At 36.7% G+C, this 21,583-nt stretch overlaps 2 protein-coding genes across 4 annotated transcripts; both read left to right on the top strand.

The window, feature by feature from the left end:
* Nucleotides 1-2,311: 2,311 nt before the first annotated feature.
* Nucleotides 2,312-12,030, top strand: LOC111334973 (NADP-dependent malic enzyme). 3 transcript variants are annotated; one of them, XM_022940794.2, is made up of 12 exons: nt 2,312-2,689; nt 3,442-3,595; nt 4,908-5,267; nt 5,435-5,596; nt 5,902-6,005; nt 6,498-6,607; nt 6,818-6,915; nt 7,636-7,749; nt 8,315-8,426; nt 9,375-9,517; nt 10,061-10,234; nt 10,942-12,030. In XM_022940794.2, exons 1-12 carry the CDS (start codon nt 2,658-2,660, stop codon nt 11,179-11,181), a joined length of 1,803 nt encoding a protein of 600 aa, XP_022796529.1. In that variant the 5' UTR covers nt 2,312-2,657; the 3' UTR covers nt 11,182-12,030. The 3 variants fall into 3 exon arrangements, with proteins under 3 accessions (XP_022796529.1, XP_022796538.1, XP_022796521.1); XM_022940803.2 differs by having other exon boundaries at nt 2,314-2,557; XM_022940786.2 differs by lacking the exon at nt 2,312-2,689 and adding an exon at nt 3,027-3,178.
* A 2,513-nt stretch (nt 12,031-14,543) lies between these two features.
* On the top strand, nt 14,544-21,284 carry LOC111334243 (actin-binding protein WASF3). The gene is made up of 3 exons (XM_022939939.2): nt 14,544-14,979; nt 15,962-16,221; nt 18,483-21,284. The coding sequence occupies exons 1-3, from the start codon at nt 14,712-14,714 to the stop codon at nt 19,317-19,319; spliced, it is 1,365 nt and encodes a 454-aa protein (XP_022795674.2). The 5' UTR covers nt 14,544-14,711; the 3' UTR covers nt 19,320-21,284.
* Nucleotides 21,285-21,583: the final 299 nt, after the last annotated feature.

The raw sequence follows: 21,583 nt of genomic DNA, 5'->3' as shown, positions 1-21,583 counted from the left end.
TACCTTTCTTCAAATTTACCGTTCGCGGCTGATTTTTCCTTACACGCTTTACGGTATAGCTGCTTGGGGTCAGGCAGCTCAGAGTGATTTAAAAAAGATTCTCACCTTACAAAAGCGTTCACTCCGTTTGATTTTCTTTTCCAGCAAATGATATCTTGTGCTATCCCTCTTTTCATAACTTCGAGTATCTTACCTATTAATATGCTCTATTTTGAAACCGTTTCCGCCAAATGCATGATGTTTCTACTAGCTCTACGCCAAGGAATATTCGTGAACTTTTTATTAATTCATCTGACGTCCATGCATATAATACGCGTTACTTTTCCACAGAGAATTTTTATGTACAGCATTCTAGATTACATGTGAAATTTAGGTCTTTCTCTGCGTTTGGTACGAGGTTATGGAACTGTCTAAACCCTGACCTGCGTAAGCTCACGAAAAGAGCATTTAAAAGGAAAATTCACAAGTTGCTTTTGACAGGCTATACTTGGGATTGAGGACTATTCTGTTGACGCCCATTCACTAATATTGAAATTCAATATCAATGATTATCGAATATTAGAACTGTAGTACTTCGCTCACATCCGTATATCACAATTCTCTCCTCTCAGCTCTCTACTTTCCAGTCTGCTCTGCCTGTATTTGATTATTATGTCTTGTTTAGCTTACTAGTAATTTTCTTGTATTTAATTTGTATGACAACTGCACGTATCTTTTAGCTTTTAATGTGGTAAACTAATTTATTCATAGCTTATAACTGCAATAATATTGTAGTAGTAATGAAATCTCTTTAGCTTACAATGTGCAATATTTACGACGACGACATGTTCTTGTTAATGATCTATTGGACAACTCTGCTTCTTTATTACTAAAATGAATAAATTTCCAATCAAATGGCGTGTATTACTTAGCTTATTTCAAAAGTGACGAGTGTTTTTTGAGGTTGACTGACCACTATGTAAGTTACGGGAGTAAGTATGTAGTAAGTGTTAAGGTAAATAAATGTATATACATATAATTAAATATAAGAAAAGAGAATGAACCAATAGGGAGAAATTGTCATTTTGTAATTGTTGTTTATATTTTTTCAGTGATGATTGTAAATATAGGTTATTGGATTACTACGCCAAAATGACTAGGAATATATTTGTTTATATCCTTAAATTTCACATGCCGTGATTCAAGGCCGTTTTTGTTTATTTAAGAGTGGTCCAAGAGAGAAGGATGTGCTCTGGAAACGGAATAGCATCATCCGTCATTTTTGATTTTCTGGTAAGTGTGCGAGACCTCGTACCAAGCGGACACCCTGGGTGTTTACTTTTTATAGGAATAATCCGGTTGGTGTAATTGTTTCATAATGTTAAGGGATTTTCCGAATTCGACCGACCAACTAGAATGTAATTGCACGTACCATTTATCGATCAGGCGTTTTGTCGCTCTCTAACCTGAAAACAGAGGATATTTTTAAACGGGAAGGAATTTTCCACCGCTTAGTTTCAAATGGAAAAAAAGAGGAGTACCTCCGTAGGTACTTCACATTTTCCCAACGGAAACTCCTGAAAAATTACCTCAACTGACATTTGACCTCAAACCGAGATTTCGGAATTTTTAGGCCTAAGAAGCACCCCATTGTGTTTGGAGGCGGGACGCTGAGTAAAATAAACCCTCGATTCTTTCCTTCAGTATATTCTCTAAGGCAAACCTATGGACAACGAACACTGTATCTATTATACTCAACCCCTCCTGGTATCTACATCAGTCCTTCGTCAGGCGGGCACCCCAAGTGGGTTTTTGTCAAAATGTACGAAAATTAAAACACCAAACTGAGAAAGAGATTGAAAATAGTTTAATAAGTAACCACTGTTATATTCTTTATTATCGCTGTAACAGTTCTAAAAGTTTTAAGAGCTTGTTATAAAAGCCTATTTGAGACTGACGAATTTTTTACCATCTTAAGGTTTATTAGAGCAGGGACGCTAATGCCTAATGGTGTCCCGGACCTGTAGAAGAAGACGTTCCTCCTTTCATCTTTTTGTTTCGCACGCGAGAAGCAAAAGACAGAGAAGACATCTGCCTTTGTAGTTTATTATTTTAATGAATGTCAAGTCCTGACTGTGAAATCTTTAACTGGCTGACACCCCAGTTTGGACGCAAAAATTGTACCAAACAAAATCACACATTTGTAGATCGCCCTTTGACAATGAACTTTGAGATTTAATTTTTGGACTTTGAGATTTCCACACGCAGATTAAAAGTAGATTTACACTCTCATTCGATAGCGAAAAGGATTTGATTGCCCGCTGTTTCACTTGACCACATCCGAACGTCCGATGTAGAAACGTTATCGTTATGGGAATAACACGATTTGGTTATCCAATACTTGGCGGTTATCCCAAATTGAAATACTAAGATAATGAAAAACGCTTTTTTTATAATTGAAAACACATCGAAATCGAAACAATGAAGTTTCATCGGCGACGGCTGGTTGGGCGTTTTGTTGATAAGCAATCGGAAGGTGCCTGGTATGAAAGAGGGGATATTTTTATAAACACGGCAGGTAAATAATTAGAAACAACTGGTCCGGTCTCATAACTGTAACACCCAGTCTTGTTGGGTGGAACATCAAGTCATATTTGTAAGATTTCTCAGTTGTTATCATGGGTAAAGGACAAGAAGAAGGAAAATCAGGGTATGTTGCAAAACTTTACGTAGAACTTAAAAATGTACTGACTATATAACATTTATATATATTTTACTTGGGCACAATATTTTGCTGAACCACCGAGAAATTAGTCATAGGCATTTCATCGGGATTATGCAACTGTCTCGAATTACTCCGAGAAGTCTTTTTGCGACTATATTTATTTCTCTGCATTCTGATGGAGGTGAGGAATTTTAGTGCCTAGCTGAGAGAGATCGCGAGGCTCTCTGGATCAGGAAAGATTTTTTGTGGCTAGTAGCTACCACCTCCCCCCCCCCCAGCCGAAAAAAATCATGCTTAATGCTTTCGTTTTCCAGTTTGTTTACGTGCGATATTTCATTCTGCAGGATGATGTCAGCGAAAAAGTCCGTTATATTGAAGACTGTTTGCAGTCCTTTCTTTTATTTCTAAAGCTATGCAAAGTCCATGTTTTTGTCTTGCTCGTAGATCACTTTTACGGAAAATGTCGATAGGAAAGTTAGTGTGCTAAATGTATTTTTGATTTTTTTTTTTTATAAAAAACAATTGTTTTTATATCATAACATAAACGCAATCGTATTATTTCGGGAGGGTTTTTGTTTTTAATTCCCCTTTGTAATCATTGTTTTTTATTCCTTAATACGTAATGTTCTTTTCGTCATGAAGTGATTTATTTATTTATTTGTCAATCACAGTACAATATTTGTCTTGTCATGCAATCTAACTACACTAATTTTCGGCGTGACTGCTTTTACCAACAGACAGGAGTCCGCTTTGGTCGGAGCTAGTCAACTACACAAGCAAGCTTTATCCGTGCTTCAAACCTCTGAAATAACCATGTCGGCGGTAAGGCATGTCAACAAGATTCCCACCATCAGAGGAACAGATATCATGAGAGATGCAAGGCTAAACAAGGTGACTCAATATAGTAAATGTACCTCAGTTCAATGCCGAGCAGAAGTGTGCGATCGCGACCAGAGGCTATATCGATAAGGATATGTACACGATACAGTGCATGTGACTTACGCTGAATTATCTTTCAGTTTGAAGCTTTTCCAGTTTTAAACGCCATACGAAATATCCATTATACGTCATATTTTTTTTTCAATAAGTTTACACGGAGGAAAAGTCGTTGTTTTTTCTGGCTTTGTACTGTACATTTATTTGGTGACCTTTGAAGCTGTTGTTATGCAAATTTTTCACATACCCCTACAATGCCCTACTTTCTTATTAAACCGTGTAAAGACAAAATTGTATATCTACAATGTTCCAAGATAATTTTCAAAGAATAAAGAGTGTAGTTGGTGAGTCAATTTTTTTTTTTAGATATGATTTATCATGTGACTTTGCATTATTTACTGTGGGGTTAGGGAATTTGGTGACTCATGGTTTCAAATAGTATTCAGGAGGAATTTGCATACAAGATAGTTTGGTCCATGGTGAATAAATTTGCTTTCATATCTCAAATTTTCTTTTATCTCAAGGTTTTTTCAATTTTGTAAATTAAAAATGAATCATAATTACTTTTTCTGTCATTATTATGTACCTTCTGAGATCAAACCGTGGTAAAGTTTGAAGCTTCTCTTAAATATTCATGAACAAGTATCACTGAATCTGTTTGTCATAGAGATCAATAGAGAAGCCAATCTGAGCTCTTTGAGTCCTCTAGATATTTGGAGCATGGTTCCAAATTTGTCTCATTATCAAAGGATTGTACATTTCTTGATTCTCAAAGACTTGGCCAATTATGCCCAACCCTACCCCCTCCCCCACAATAAATTTTGGGGAATATTTCACCTAGTTTGAGGTTCATGGATCTGTCTGTATGAATAAATGTACTAAGTAAAGAGGTAGTCTTGGCAAGTTAGCTACAATGAAAACCCTTTCACTCTCAAGATCTTCTTAGGAATTCTCCTTACTGTCTGCCATACAATTCTTATCATGTAAGTTTGGAGAATTTGGTATTGGATCAACTAAAAATACCCTTGTTGGTAGATTTCTTTATTCTCAACACTTGTCTGCTTGATATTTGTATTGATGTTGTAAGGAGAAATTCTGTCTTGGCCACTCTTGGGAGTTAAAGGGTTTTAAAGCACTTGCAAAAGAGAAGCTTGGAAAATTCAGGCTTTGATGGGATACCAGATGCCTGTTGTAGTTCTGTTATTCCAGTGTAGGATTGTCAAGTGCCTTTGATTGGTTTAGTTGAGGGTTTGCCTTTTGATTACAGGGAACTGCTTTCAGCTTGCAAGAACGTCAAATCCTTGGAATTCATGGTCTTCTTCCTCCATGCACATCAACCCAAGAAATTCAGGTCCAAAGAATATATGGAGAGCTTCATAGAAAGGCTAATGATCTTGAAAGATATATTCAATTGATGGCACTTCTAGAAAGAAATGAGTCCTTATTCTTCAAAATCTTGATGGAACACACAGAGGAACTGATGCCAATTGTTTATACCCCAACAGTTGGGCTTGCTTGCCAGAAGTATGGCTTGATATTTCGAAGACCAAGAGGGCTGTTTGTTTCCATTAATGACCAAGGCCATGTTGACAAACTATTAGCAAACTGGCCAGTTGAAAATGTGAAGGTATGGCAAACATGAGAATTAGATTCAATTGTTACAATGAAAAGAAAATATTTTTGTCAAACAAATGGGAATCAACAATGACTCAAAAAATCATAGCTAGTTTTTATTTATTAATAGCTCAGTAGAGTAAGGTGTATTTTCTCAAATTTGTCTCAAATAACATTTAGGCCATAGTGGTGACAGATGGGGAACGCATACTTGGTCTGGGTGACCTAGGTTGCTGTGGAATGGGGATACCTGTTGGTAAGCTAGCATTGTACACAGTTTGTGGTGGCATCGACCCAGGAGTGTGTCTTCCTGTTATGATTGACGTTGGAACTAATAATCAGGTATGTCACCTAAGGTTTATACCTCCTAAAATATTTAGTCTTCAATACATTGCATTTGTTTATTCATAATCTGTGTTTATCCTCTCCATCCTTTGATGACTGTCTTTGATCATTCCTGGCAGATTCTGCCTTCTCTGTGTTTGTCCACAACCCTGTGAGAGTATTGTTATAGTATAGTTTCCTTTTATTTAAACAAAATTTGATATGATGTGATAAAGCAATGCAACGCTTATGAATTAAGTTCCTCTCTGCCTAAAAAATTTAATTTTCTGTTCTCAAACTTACAGCTTTGACATATTTTGCAGGCTTTGCTGGATGATCCTCTTTATATTGGAGTGCCCCAGAAACGTGTGACTGGTCAACGGTATGATGATTTAATTGATGAATTCATTGGAGCTGCAACTGCACGGTAAGTTCATCCAGTTTTATCTTCATGGTTACTATCATAATAGTAACAAAGAACCAGTGTTTCAACTTGCCATTTTATTTCTGATCTTACTTGTTTGTATTTTTTTAAAGACCATGCAATGATAAGACAATAAATTCACAGCTTAATCTAATCTGATGGATACTGGTACGTAAACAGGAACCAAAATTGTTGAGTATTCAGTTATGTGTTTTTTTTTTTTACTGTAGGGAGATAGGTCTTTATCCCCTCCAATTCAAATTTGTTCAGTGGACATGAGATCTCTGTTAGCCTTAACCATTAGAAAAGAATGTTGCATCAGATTACTCAACAAAAAAAGTCTGCTTGTCTTAGGCCACTTTCTAATTTATGCCAACCAGATTTGGCCAAAATCTTGGGTTATAGTTTCATGTATTTGTAAACATAAAAGGGTAAGATTATCCCTTAGATTTCTTTTGAGGTCATGGTGTAGTGCTTTTTTTTTGTACCCTATAGATTTGGTGAGACAGTTTTAATCCAGTTTGAAGATTTTGGAAACCACAATGCCTTCAGATTCTTGGAAAAGTACAGAAATAAGATATGCACTTTCAATGATGATATACAAGGTATTAAACTGCATTCATTGGAATTGTTTTATTGAGTTCAATTTTCCACCAGCCTACAATTATAAGCGGGATGTACATGTTGCTGTATGACAATAATTCTTTTTACCAACTAAGCATTGGTATCAGGCACACAAGGTAGTTCAGTCAAATCCATAGCTATCAGTAGGTTTAAAACTGGCACACTGATTCACACTGCCTTTTTGTTTACAGGAACAGCATCTGTCACAGTTGCTGGAATTCTTGCTGCATTGGGAATTACCAAGAACAAACTTGCAGATCATAAGTTTCTTTTTCAAGGTGCAGGAGAGGTGGGTTAACCCTTTATTCCTTAACATCAGAGTGCGTATTCTCCATACTGTTTCTATAGGAATTTCCAAAGGTGTTGACACGGAGAATTTGTTTCACAATCAAGAGCTTCTTTGGTTGGTGATCATTACCTAAAAGTATATTATTATGACCTTAATTTTTGATTCAGGGATGATGTAGATGCTAGTCTCTTTTGGGGTTTAAAGGTTAAAGAGAAGTGTTTATAATTATAATATTCGACTCAGATTGGCTGACCACTCCTTGGAAGGACTGAAGAAGTGACACAGAACAGGTTGTCATTTCCTATAAAGGCTGATAGTTTCGAAAGAAACTGTTTGGGGCTGCGTTGGTGGGAGTAACGAAATAATTTGGATATATCAATTACAAAGTTGCAGTAAATTGGCTCCGACGAAGGGCTAACGCTCGAAACGTCAGCTTTTGGAATCGTAACGGTGGCCGATTTACCACTTCAACTTTGTTGATATATCCAAATTATGTCATTTCCTATATGTTGGTAGGATTTATAATCAAACAAGTGTTTTTCACCCTCCTACCTATTTGAAAGACAAAAGTGTTCTTTCTCACACCAGTCTCAATCGTTTCCTCTTTTGAGAACAAATGTGGCTGCCTCTATGAGTGTGCACCTTGACTTTCCAATTCATTATCATCATTGGTTCATTTTTGAGTGGAACTGTAAGAGCTGGCTTGTCATATTTTGACAGGCTGCCATTGGTATTGCTGACTTGCTGGTCCTAGCCATGTTAAGGGCAGGATTATCTAAAGAGGAGGCAAAAAAGAGAATATGGCTGGTAGATTCAAGAGGACTGGTTGTTAAGGTTAGTGATCATGCATGTTTATTTCATGATTGTAAGCAGACATCTTGCTGTGAGATTTATGAACAAGAAGTTTTTAGTAAAATTATTCCACTGTCAAATTATCCTCAACAAAAGGCAGAACCAAAATGGGAGGGGTTGTTAGTCTCTTGTAGGTAACCCTCAGGATTTTTCATTATTATGGACTGTCTCTGACAAACTCCATCATGTAAGCTGTACTTGCAGATACGTTTGCACCATGAGTCTTGCAAAAAAATGTTTTTGATTAGAAATTGAAAGAAATAATAAGTGGAGTCTTGAGATTGCATCAGTTGGTTTTTTGTGCATCAAATGTACATGTGTATTAGGTCACTAACTTTTAAAACAGAGAATACTCTGAATCCTAAACTTTTTATTTTAGTTGTATAAATAGTAATGCTGTAATGGTTATCATATTTTTGGAACTTATGTATACCACTTGTTGGTAGTGTGATCATGTGCTTTAACTGGGGTAAATGTATAATTGTTGAAATTCAACAAATTCCATGTTTTGTTGTTTTGTCATTAGTTGTGAAACTTTGTTTTTCAGGATCGTGCAGTTGGAGGATTAAATGAAGAAAAATTAAAGTATGCCCATGAAACAAATCACATCAGCACCCTTGCAGAAGTTGTCAAAACCATCAAACCAACTGCCATAATTGGTGAGGTCATCTATTAGTATACAGTTTGATTGTGATATCAAGGGTTAATTTTTCAATAACTTTTACCAGAATTAAGTGCCGATGGTTGATAAGCGGCTGTGAGTGGTAAGGTGCTGTGAGGTGAAACCCAGATGAGAGAGCCCGCTCAAACGCTAAACGGATGGTGGTAAGAGGGCATGCAAACAGCCATGCAGTAGACCACCAGTAACCGGATTTTAATTGAAACCCCTGCAATATTGACATTATATTTCTCATTATTATATGGCTGTGTCTCACAGGGACTGGGAACTACTGAATTCACGAATTTGATTGGCTGAAATCAATATTGAAAGCGGTCTAGATTTTCCCATCTAGACCAGCATCTAGACCGGTCTAGAGCAAAAGGTACAAAAAATATAAAAATTGGCATATAAGACACAGCCATATAATAAACATCTTATTAACCGAGCTAGGTCGGTCCGTATGGGAGAATCTTGACCTCAGTCGCTGGTACAGACCTCACTGTGTTTGGTCTGTACTGGCGACCGAGGTCAAGATTCTCCCATACAGATTTCCCGCTCGATTAATAAGAACTAAATATGAGTTAAAATTGTCCTCTCTGAAACCAATTACCCGGGCAAGTTTGTTGTAGGGGATTTGAGGTCAACAGTGGTGAAATTTTGTTTTTCATTTTTGACCTTAATTCCCTTATTGATCTGTTGATTAGGATTTCAAAATTAATTGATTCAATCTGAATTTGCATTACAAACAAGGTTGCTGTAATTACAATTTGCAAGCACCTTTTTCTGTTTAATTCAGTTTGGTCTATTCTTTAAAGAAAGAATGAAATTTGACTGAAATTCTGTTGACTTAAGAATGACCTTATTTAAGAGGCAGTTCATTAGTTGATATTTAAGGTACTAAATGTAACATTTTATGTTTTTGTGTGTCTGTCTTGTCTTGTTGCAGGTGTTGCAGCAGTGGCTGGAGCATTCACTGAAGAAATTGTCAAGGCTATGGCTTCCTTTAATGACCGGCCCATCATATTTGCTCTGAGCAATCCAACCTCCAAAGCAGAGTGTACAGCAGAACAAGCTTATACTTGGACCAATGTAAGATCAAATTATGTTTGATGTGACAAGCTGTGTCAGACCCTCAGTAAGGGGAGGTAACTTATTGATCAGTTCAGATGATCCCAAAACATGTGGGGTAAAGTGTTTCAGTAGTTTTTCCACTGGCCTGCTTCCTTGATCATGTTCATTGACTGAGCGGGTAGGGCATACTGTGGTTGATACTTGTTTTAAGTGTTGCCTGTTATTCCTGTAACTATCTGCCTAAAAAACCCAGAAGACCTTGCACAATTGTTAGAAGTTTTGGCAGTCAGGGCTATTGAATCTGGGATTTGAATCAATATATTCTTATGTAAATTTGAGTATATTCAGTATATATTTTGTGATTGAAGATGTAAAAAAATTTTCCTTTTCCCATCAGATGGTAAAGGAAGGGGGGGAAGTTGATGGGATTTTTTTTCAACCAGGGAGGGGGTTCTTGAGAGGCCCCAAAGAGAAACCTGGAATATTAAGAGGAGAAAATTTAACTGATTAAATATCCCTACTGTCTATTTTAAAATTTAGTTATTTAATATTTTTTTCCAGGGCAAAGCTGTGTTTGCCAGTGGTAGCCCATTTGCTCCTGTTACTCTTCCAGATGGTCGTCATTTTATACCTGGCCAAGGAAACAATGCCTATATATTTCCTGGTGTGGCCTTGGCTGTGATTGCCTGTAAAGCTCAACATGTGACTGATGACATGTTCCTTCTTGCTGCAGAGGTGACTAACCTGAACACATTGTTTTGTACACTTATTATAATTTGAGAGTGGTCCTTGCTGTAAGAATGATATAAACCAAATTTGCCTGTATGAAAAGTTATTCACTGCTTAAGTTCCATTCAGATGACACCCTTGGTGGGAGGTCTTAGAGGCAAGTCCCAGTTTGTGGGGGACAAAGGCCACAGGTGATGGGTCATAGGTGACAGGTCACCTGTTATAGGTCGAAGGTGACTTTTATTGGTCACAGGCAATTTATATGCAATTCTTTCTTTCAATAATGTAAAACAAATGAAGGTAATCAGTAACAATAGAACCTATTTTATAGCACAACAAAAACAATGTACTAAACAGTGAGTCATATATTGATGGTAAACTATACAAACAACTTAGACAGAAGCTTATAACCTATTCTTGGTCATAAGCTTTTGCTACATTATATAATAACTATAGTGACACTGACTCCCCTCTCCTCCTTCTCTACAAAACTCTGCCGTTGTCAAATTTGAGGTGGTGGGGGGGGGGGGGGGAGTGTGGCACAAGAGCCACATCTTCTAGATGTGCCTTTGCAATTAAAATTAATTTGAAAATGAAATTAAAATTTGTTTATTTTAAATTAATATGTCTGTAAATTCTGGTCCCAAAATTGTCCTGTTTTTGAGTCAGTCAAAATAATTATATCATAACAAACCTTTCATCTCTCAACTCAGTCCTTAGCCAATCAAGTGGAAGCATCTCAGCTGGAGAAAGGTTGCCTATTCCCTCCACTGAAAGAAATTCGAGAGGTATCCACCAAAGTGGCTGTCGAAGTGGTGCAACTTGCATATTCCAGTGGTATGGCAACAATCCATCCTGAACCTGCAGACAAGGAACAGTTAGTAAAAGACAACCTTTACAGTCCAGACTACTTGTCATACATTCCACACACCTACAGCTGGCCCAAGGAGTAAATGGACACTACTTCCAGCAGAAATGAAATTGATAAACAAAAGAGTATTTAATTGTATAGGATAAAATGGGATTAAAAAATAATAATAATAATAATAATAATAGTAATAAATAATAATAATAATAATGATAATGATAATAATAATAAAATGGGATTAACCAACTCTTTTGCTAATTGCTTTGATTTTTTTTAAAGCTGCATATTATTACTGCAGTCACTGAATACAATATTTATGTGGAATCAGTTCATGTTAGATGGAAATTGATTTAATTATTTATTTAATTTTTTCAATAATTTTTTATTTTCACTTTTATTTGAGATTTTTTTTCTATTTAATTGCACAAAGCAAATTTATTATTCTTACACAGTGTTGGGTTAACCATTTCACTCCAATGATGAACAATATCTACTGGTAATTTTTCCTAACAGTATCTGTAAATTGTAAAGAAGATGGGAAATAGGAATAAAGAGAGCTATCAACACAGGGGGAAATATGTGCTCCATATTACATTAAGTCATAAGAAAAAAAAATTATAAAAGAAAAATATGACAGACATCAAGGAGACCAATTATTAAGATCTTGGGAGTGAAAGGGAGGTAAAAGTTGACAAAAAGCAGAGCTGAAGTCCATCTTAGCAGTTTGTTACATTTGATAATTTTAAAAAAAATTTATAGGGAAACTATTTGTAATAATTAATTTATTTTGGACACTTTTTAGCACCCAAAACATTACAACCTTTACTGAAATATGTAAATGATAAATTGCAAATTCTAATTAATTTTTTTGGAAAGATTACTGATATTTTTACAACAATAAACCATCAGCCAATAATGGACAAAACTTGACTTACTCAGTTGTGTTGTCATTAATTCATTCTTGAGTGAACAAAGCAAAGAAATTGTTGCCCTAAAGAAATGTAATCAACACCTCCCTTAGTAAAGTTTTAACCAATTTTTTTTTCTGCTTACTTTTCATTATGACCCCTTCCCTATTCATTCCTCTTTGGTTAACCCTTTACACCATCACATCAGTATGCATATTCACCACGAGGAGAATTTTTTTTAACAATTTAGAGCTTCTTTGATTGGTGATCATTTCTTTCATTCTCTTTTATATTTATATGATATCATATTAATATTATTTATATTTATAGATATCATAAGGAGAAATTAGATACTAGTGACTCCTGGTGATCAAAGGGTCTAAAGTAGTTCTAGTAACCCAGCACCTACCCCTCCCTCCCGGCTTATACTATTTTCGCGAAACGGAACGAAATCTGTACCAACTTCATTCCCAGGAGCGGGAAGATGAGAGACCCTGGGAACGAAGTTGAAGCCATACAAGATCGAACGAAATCACAGGGATAATCCCGATATATTTTCTCACAAGGTAAAGAGAACTTTCACAAGGATTTTGGAATAATCGTTACTTAATATTAAGGATTTTTAGTTATTTTGCAAAGTAGTAATTTAAGAGGAGTTTAATTTTGCGAAATCGACCATTTTCAACCCTTCGGTGCGGAACCTTTCATATCACAAAAATGCATTTCAATATTACAAATAAGTATATTACCCAGGATTTTGGCCTACTCTTATTTCTTAAACCTTATTGAAACAATTTCGCAATCACGAGAGGTACTATTTTGCGAAATTAACTATTTCACCCTTCAATAACGATGTCTTCCTTTTCGTTTCACAAAAATACGTTCAAACATTGCATTAAAGATGTTGATCACCACTTTTCACTTACCATATAAGATTAATTTTGCAAAGTCGTAAAATTAAAACAAATACTATTTTGCGAAATGGACTATTTTCACTGGACGGGCTATAACGCTGTTGCCGTTCTCGTGTCAGACAACAGGTCTTTGGTTGGTATTTGTGATTGTGTCGGATATACTTAATAAACGCTCTCTTACGGTCCATGTAAAGCAAAAGGTCAACTGAAAATAGATCAAAATTCTCTAACTGATTCTGTGTACTTAGAAACGTAACAGGGTATATATATTGAAAAGCGAAATAAGAGGATATCCAAACACGTGCGTTCACTAACTCAACTAATTGTTTACTAATCAGTATAAACGTACTTAATTACCACTTTGCGAAACGAATCAAAATCCTTATTATTAATTAACGATTACTCCTAAACCCTTGTGAAAGTTATCATTACCTTATTAAAAAATATATTGGCATTATCCCTTTTGTTTCGTTCGGTCTCGCCTGGTTTCGTTTCGTTTCGTTTCGTAAAATAGTATAAGCTGCACTCCCCAACCTTAAAGTGAAAAAAAAAAAGACCATCACCTTTCGAAAATTGTTGGCACTCCTTCAGTTTGTCATGGCCATAGATCACCATACATAATCTTGAAGATTTTACGTACGCTATAATGTTTATTTCTTATATTGCGTAGTCTAACATGCAATAAAAGATATGATCGAATGCTATACAGGCCTTTATTACACGACTCGGGCAGTCAGAGGGCCAATAACTAGATAGATAGATAGATAATAATCTTTAGACAGGGTGCGTTCTCACAGAAGTGGTTTTCAGAACGGCCCTGTATATCCCACCCATCCCACCCCAGGGGAGGACATCCATCACACAGTAATCTCGTGTGTGGGAAATTAACGTCTCCTACCCCAACCCTGCAGGAGACGGGACCTCCATTTATTCGTCCCTATCCGAGAAGACTAGAATATCTAACCATTTCTTGAGGTTATAGAAAGGCAGCAAATTCTTCTCAATTATTTTAAGACCCTGAGTGTTGGTCCGGCCGGGGCTCGAACCCTCGACCTCCCGCACAACAGTCCAGCGCTCTATCCATTGAGCTAACCGGGAGGCGGTTGCCTCCCGGTTAGCTAACATCAACCAATCAAAATGCTCTATTGCCGGTCAATATTCTCCAAGTATTGGACCGGGCACAGTCCCGAATGGTCCCGAATGACACCGCTCTTGTGTCCCTTTGAACTTCAGTCGTATAATAAATCTCTTATTAACTAAGCTTGCTCGGGACCGTACTGGAAGAATATCGGCCCTCGGTCTTTTTTGTACGGACCTCGCTGCGCTCGGTCCGTACTGTCAAGACCTCGGGCCGATATTCTCCCAGTACGGCCCTCGCGCTTGGTTAATAAGGTATATATATTTAACACTACTCTTGTTTTCATCCTCACACTATCGTTATAGTTATCTGCTCTCGGGCTTCATTCTTTTTTCAGGTCAAATCTTTGTCTTGCAACCCTCCGAATCACTGAGCCAGAGAAAAAATGGTGATTTTTCTTCTTTAAAAATTGTCGTAACTCATTCGTACAAAATAGGAAAATTTATCGCTTTCCGAAGATTAGCCGACATCTTCACATGGCTCGCTAAGAACCCTGGGCAGGAGGAAGTCGCCATGTTGGGTGTTTGTGCGAGGGTGGAAGTTGTTTCGTAGTATTTCAATTTCTGCTAGGGCATTGTCACCGTCCAGTGGAGTTTGAAAAAAGACTGGGATCTTGCAGTCTATCGGACGGTGTTGGTTGATTTTGTAATCAACCATGCCGTTGATAAAACGATCGGTAGATCCGATCGAATTAAGTCGTGGAAAGTTAGAAGATGGGTTAAAGAGTGAATTGGAAGCGGTGTCTGTAAACACGTTATGTGGAATCATGCGACAACTAAGTAGCATTTCGAAACATGCAGAGGACCTTTTCGGAGAGTTATTTGCAGAAATGAATAATATCTTCCAAAGAACGAACTCCCTTCACGAAAGAATGCAGAATTTGTCCATAAAGGTGACACAACTGGACTCCAATGTGGAAGAAAGTAAGTGATCAAGGTTATGGGTGCTAAAATAACATATTACCTACTTTGAATTCCTCGGCCAGATTTGTTGAATTCTTTTCTTGATGGACGACGGCAACTTACGTTATCTTACTTGTTAGAGAATACATATTTCACACTATTTGAATCACCTTTTTTACCAGCTTACACTGAATAAAACTTGATAGTTTTATCTTGATTCAATGAATAATTAAGGTTCACTATTCTCATTCTCGTATTGGTTGGACAAACCGAAATTCTAAATTGAAAGTTCACCCTGATTTGAATCGTGAAATTTTTCTTCTTGACGAAAATTTTCTTTGAAAAACTTTATCTTTTAATCATAAGCTTAAAATCGTGTTTTCTGATCATCTAGCTCGTTACGGTCATTCCTCGTCACAGTGATTGCCTTTCGACACAAACACAAAATATGTCAAATGGTTTAATTGTTTTTAAAAGTGCAGTTGTTTCCCTAATGAACGTTACAGCTTTCCCACAGTTTGCTCGGTTGTTGTATGATTGACAAGGACGTTTAATTGCTTCAGTCTGTACTTAAAGTCTTGAAAACAATGATCGCAATAAAGGAGTTTGGATGGGTTATAGTTTAGAAAAACTTTTGTTTCTTTTGGTTAATTATACAATTATAAAACAATGATAGGTTTTATCAAGAAGTTACCCTAAAGCATTGTAAAGTCATAAGACAATATTTTCCTGAACATCCAATAATTTTTATCATGTCGGGTTTACATGAGTTATGGGAAAGCTGGAAATCCATAGGATTTAGTGCGAGTTTATGGAATGCAATGAGGAAATGATTTTGAACACAAATCCCTCAGAAAATAATGTTGAAATCAAGATTATTTTAGAACTGTAGGGAAAGTTATGCCTTATATCTTCAAAATGAATGACCCTTTCCTGAAAGGTCAGACTAGTACTGTTGATTATGCAATTCCCTGAGTTGTTCTAATTTCTTTGTCAATTTCAGTTTCTTTACAAGATATAAACCTGCGCAAAGCTTTCAGGAGTACAATTGTGACAGAACAACAGGTTCTGGCGAGCAGCACTCTTCCTTCAGCAATGAAGGAGAGGTACAGTGGTTGTGACAAGCCTCCAAAACTTCAAGATATGAATCCTTACAGAGACGACAAAAAGGATGCTCTCAAGTTTTACACTGATCCAACATACTTCTTTGAGCTGTGGTGTGAAGAGATGAGAAAAGAAGTAGAAAAAAAGAAGAAAAAAAGGGTAGGTTTTTCTACTTTGTCCACTGCTTTTAAACTTAGTAACCTTTTCAATAGACAGATTGGGGTAGAAATTCAAGACTAAAGTATCGAGTATTGAGTATAGAGGATTGAGAATCAAAGATCAAGACACTCAAAAAACTTGTAGAGGTATCAAGAAAACTATTTACTTATTGCATGTGAAATAATAGTGACAGACAAAGTATTTGACACTTGCTATTATCTCTCCATATTTTCATATGGGGCAAGACTTGAGCTTTAGCCAAGCCACGTGTTAGTGTTGATGACATTGAATAAAGCATGCTTTAGTTAAATTTATATTTACCTCTACAAAACTTCATTTTAGAACACATGAACTTTGAGTGTAAAAGCGCCAGCAGTTTTCTTGAATCACAGAATAATCAACCAACTGATAAAAATGTAAACAAACACAAACAGTCGTGAGTAGTCCAGTGGTCAGTGTGCTGGATTCTGGGTCAGACGACCTGGGTTCAAGTCCTGGCTGGGGCTTGACATTGTGTCCTTAAGCAAGACGCTTCACTCACATTGCTTCGTCTTCTCAGATAAGACGCAAAGCCGGAGGTCCCGTCTCTTACATCTGTCGATTAGTTAATTTGGTTAGGCAGGGGATGTTAAAGAACCCACATCACAATATTACTGTGAGGTGGTCTGGCCTGTTTACTGGGAATTGGGGAAAGGGGGCGCCTGTAAAATTTCTCCTCTGTTGATTGTAAACTGCCACTGGCAGTCTGAAAAAGTGCCCCACACAGTGTTGTAAAGCGCATTAGATCATTACATGGTAAATACGCCATAGAAATTGATAAAATTATTATTATTATTATTATTATTATTATTATTATTATGTTACCTCTGAAACTTTCATCTAAGCATTCAATGATAATTTGATCCTTTTTATCCTGTTGACGAGACTTAATTATTGCAGATAATATTAGCAAAAATAAAAAATGTGGATAAATTGCAATCATTTCATTGAATGAAGTGTAAATATTGAAAACAATAACAACGTATGATATTCGTAGGTTGCATGTATTTTAAATAGGATTGTGTGACACCTACACACAAATATCCATTCCAAAGTAAGAAAAACCTGGGCCATGAAACTTGTTCTATGATGAATAAGAAAATATGTCAAAAGAACAACCAATTTGTACTTTATTAACAAGGTTTTGAGCAGGGACACAGTGTCTATCTTCAAACAGGGAATGGGAAATGGGGAAAAGGGTAAATGGGGAAATGGGTAAATGGGGAATGGGGAATCTTTAGAATGGAGAATCTTTAAAAGTGAGGATTTTTAAAAAAGGGAATCTTTAAAAGGGGAAATCTTTAAAATAGGGAATCTTTAAAAGTGAAACTTAATGAATTTCCTGTGTTGGGGTGACCTTACTTTACCTGTAACCTGGGACACAGAAACTGATGCTAATAAATGTGTAAGCTCTGACTTACTGGTGTTTTAATTTAATAATAATTTAATAATAACTTCTAGAGCGCTTTTTTCATTCAATGATCAACAGCGCTTAACAACTTAGAATACTACAATAAATTCAAATTTATAAAACTAATTACATGTACATTAATATTAACAATGTATGTTAAAAAGAAGAATAATATGGAATATCCATAATAAGGATCTTAATTAGGAATAAGGATCTTAATAAGGAACTTAATTAGTAATACTAATAAAAGTATTTGTCAGACAGGGTACTTTGAGAAAGCTGCACGAAATAAATAAGTTTTCAGCTTACATTTAAAAATGGAAAATGATTGAATATCATGTAATTCAGCTGGCAGAGCATTCCATAAGTACTGGGCAGCAGCAGAGAATGATCTGTCCCCAACGTGGCAAGCATTTTCCCCTTAGGAGGGTCAAGTAATGAACTTTGATTTTATCTAAGATTATATACAGACCTAGGCTTGATGTTAATTAGTTCAATGATATACCTAGGCGCCCATCCATGAATAGCTTTAAATGTTAAAATTATGATCTTAAAATGAACACGATGTTGTAATGGTAACCAGTGAAGTTGACAAAGCACAGGAGAAATATGCGAATACTTAAACTCAGTACAAGTCTAGCTGCAGCATTCTGTACACGTTGCAATTTGGCTATTTGCGACTTAGGAAGGCCATACAAAAATCCATTACAATAGTCTAAACGACTAGTGATAAAAGCATGAATAAGCGTTAATAATCTTAGCATGACCTTGGCCTCCAGGCATTATTAAGTAAGAATCTGTTTTGTTTTAGCGGGCTGGCCGGGTGAGGGCTGGAACCAGCGAGAAAAGACCTGTCAAGGCTGTGAAGAAGAGAGTCTATTGTGCACAAGGTGAGGAATTTAAAAATGCTGGCATCACCCCAACATCATCTACTACTAATATCGAAGAGAATCATAAGCCTGAAAGACGTAACACTGAGTATTCTAAACAGCCTAATGGTGGCATCCCTGATGGTGAACCACCCAATCATGTTATCAGTCCTGATGTTGGAGCAGGAAAATCAGGTTCTCCAGCTCAGCGGAGACAGTCTAGACGGTATACTGGCAATAATATAAACCGTCCAAATGTAGCACCTCCTCCCCCACCAGTCCCAGCAATTGGGGGTGGGCCCCCTCCTCCTCCAGCTCTTAATTCAGTACCTGCTGCAAGTGCTATTCCACCACCACCACCACCTCCAGGTGTTCCTGCTGCTCCTCCCCCTCCTCCGCCACCTCCCTTGCCAGGCGCAGGAGGAATGCCATCTCTAAAGCAAGCTGCATCCCAGTCTTCTGTTGGGTCACAGCCAACAGTCTCACCATCTTCAAACTCACTGACAACCTCAGAATCAAGTATAAGTGTTCAAAGTGGAGACACACCCCTTCCCCCTAAGGAGCAAGTTGATGGTCGCAGTGACTTACTCTCTGCTATCAGAAGAGGTATGGAGCTTAGGAAAGTTCAAGTTCAGGAAGCAAAGAAAGAGCAGCACAGTGACACAAATGGCATCATGGATGTGGCAACAATCTTGGCTCGTCGAATCGCAGTGGAGTACTCCTCAAGCGAGGATGAAAGTGAGACAGGTTCTGAATGGTCAGATGGGGAAGATGAGTGAATTGTTTTGTACTGGTTTCATACTTTTGAATACTGTAAGAATCAATAACTGGAAAAATTTGCACAAAACAATCATTGATAGATTGTGGGTTCTTGTGCCATCTTCAAAGGCCTAAAATTAATTTTGTACAAGTGTGAGGTATGTGAAATAGTTTCATACAGCCTCATTTCATGGATTTTGTATCAACTTTTTATATGAGCAGAATACAACCCAAGCATGTACTAATATACCATACTTTTGTCAATGATAATTTGTTACAAAAAGGTTAAGGAAAAGTTACAGATGTGTAATATTTGATGGGAAAATCATAGTTTTTTTTTAATGTCACTATTATTGAGAAATTTTGGATAAAATGCTGTTAAGAAATATTACAATTTGAATGCAGTTGAGCTACTGTTTGCAATCAATGGCCTTTTAACTCTTTCACTCTCAGGAGTAGGTATAAAGGAATTTCTTCTTGCAATATCAATACAATTCAAAGCAGGGAGGTGATGAGAAGACAAAAAATATCAAAAGGTGATCACTTGATCTGATGTCAAATTCTCACAACTTAAATCACAGGATATGTATTGCAGGCCGTGAAGAAAGTTGATACCTTGATGTTGGGAGTGAAAGGGTTAGGTTTGACCCACAGTAGGCAAAAGTTCATTATCACAGGTTGCTCTGATGGACTGCCTCCTGGATATTACTGTAACTTCATAATAATTTGTCGGAATGGTACTTTTGGTAATTTCCTTTCCACTGTTATACAAACGAATTTGAGCCAGTTTGAACCTGGGCAGCTTGTTTTGTTCTTTAGCCAGGACAGAGATTCTCACCAAAATTCTCCATGTCTTGCAAATAGAATTGTGACTGGAACCTGTTCAGTTGTCTTGTCTTGTCAAATAGTCAACTGGTTTGTTTTACCCCGCAATTGCCTTTGCCAAGCAGTCCCCTTACAGTCAAACCATCTTGTTGTTTTAGAGGAAAGAAAACTTTTGAGATAGAGCTAAGAATTAATGTCTGAGAAAGTATTTCCAAGGGCCAAGGGATACAAAGTAGAGATGGACACAGCAGAGGGTTTGCAATAAATTAGTTAAGAAAGTTGGTTCACATGCAGTAGGCCAACACTTAAAAGGTGAAGGCTGCTTGATGACTGCTTGCAGAAGCTTGAACTGCAAGTCAAATTTAAGAGTTTATTATTTTTGTTTATTGATATAGTAAATTGTAATTGTTACGTTATGATTCAAGGTTACATTATTGTCTTATTGTATGATTTATTTCCTTTTTGGTGCAACAAGTCCTCTTATTTCCCAATTTGGTTTGCCAATGTTTCTGATAATTGGGAGTCTTAAGTGTCTAGTTGTCCCTTCCCCCTCCCCCAGAAAAAAAATTTGCAGTGAAGTTCCAGTAGTAATAACCTTTTGATCTTGCAGCTGACTAGCATCCAATTTCTCATTACTGTATCACCATTGATTCAAACACAAGGTTGAGAGAATGAAAAACGATCATTAAATAAACTATCCTACTTAGTACCATAGACAATGTAGGGGAAGCACTATGTAGAATATGCATAGTGATTTTAGGGCGTAGAGGGTTAGAGCAGAAAAAAGGATATGCTGCCAAATCTGCAAATTAAAGAGAGTTATTACTGTTGAAACGTAGCACTGCTTTACTTTTTATACTCCTTCAGTCATTGTTCGTTTATGAACAGATCCATTCTTTATTGAAAATATTCTTGTTTTGTCATGTCTTGTTTCCAGGAGGTAAAACCCCTTGGCTAGTGACTGATCATTAGCTTTACTCGCCAGAACTGTTTGGTGTGACTTTGCTATTTTTCTTAGGCAAGAGGGAGATAGATTGGAGAAAGCAGTAATTTAACCTTTGAAATACGGAATATTGATAGCAAAAAACCTTGCAGACTTGTAAAAAGCACTTTAAAGCCACATAAATCTTTTTTATAAATAAAATGTTATCAACTTTGTAGTTATCTTCTGTATTGCCTTTGTCTGCACCCTTATCCTTTGACAGCCAGAACCAGGAAGTGAATTCAATCCTTATTTGACCCCATTAAGTCTTACCTCAGCTTTCAAAATTTCTGTCACTGTAGCTGAGAACAGTCCTTTTTGAGGCAATTATCACTCAGAAGAGTGAGGTGCTTTTCCTTTTAACCTTCATGAGTGACTCTTTATATTATCACCCTTGAATTAAATATTAAGGTCAAAGACATTAAGGAAATTATCACTAATGTATGAAGCTCCTGAGTGCCAATTCCCTCAAGATCA

This window comes from Stylophora pistillata, chromosome 8, assembly GCF_964205215.1.
Source record: "Stylophora pistillata chromosome 8, jaStyPist1.2, whole genome shotgun sequence".
NCBI classification, from domain to species: domain Eukaryota; kingdom Metazoa; phylum Cnidaria; class Anthozoa; order Scleractinia; family Pocilloporidae; genus Stylophora; species Stylophora pistillata.
This window is presented reverse-complemented; position numbering and strand designations above follow the sequence as displayed.

Excerpts from the sequence above, each read along its gene's own strand:
- LOC111334973 (XM_022940786.2), top strand. The coding sequence starts at position 3,117 with ATGCAAAGTCCATGTTTTTGTCTTGCTCGTAGATCACTTTTACGGAAA. Across the intron at positions 9,518-10,060 it reads AAGCTTATACTTGGACCAAT|GGCAAAGCTGTGTTTGCCAG; the intron begins GTAAGATCAAAT and ends ATTTTTTTCCAG. Across the intron at positions 10,235-10,941 it reads TGTTCCTTCTTGCTGCAGAG|TCCTTAGCCAATCAAGTGGA; the intron begins GTGACTAACCTG and ends CTCTCAACTCAG.
- LOC111334243 (XM_022939939.2), top strand. The coding sequence starts at position 14,712 with ATGCCGTTGATAAAACGATCGGTAGATCCGATCGAATTAAGTCGTGGA. Across the intron at positions 14,980-15,961 it reads GGACTCCAATGTGGAAGAAA|TTTCTTTACAAGATATAAAC; the intron begins GTAAGTGATCAA and ends TGTCAATTTCAG. Across the intron at positions 16,222-18,482 it reads AAAAAAAGAAGAAAAAAAGG|CGGGCTGGCCGGGTGAGGGC; the intron begins GTAGGTTTTTCT and ends GTTTTGTTTTAG.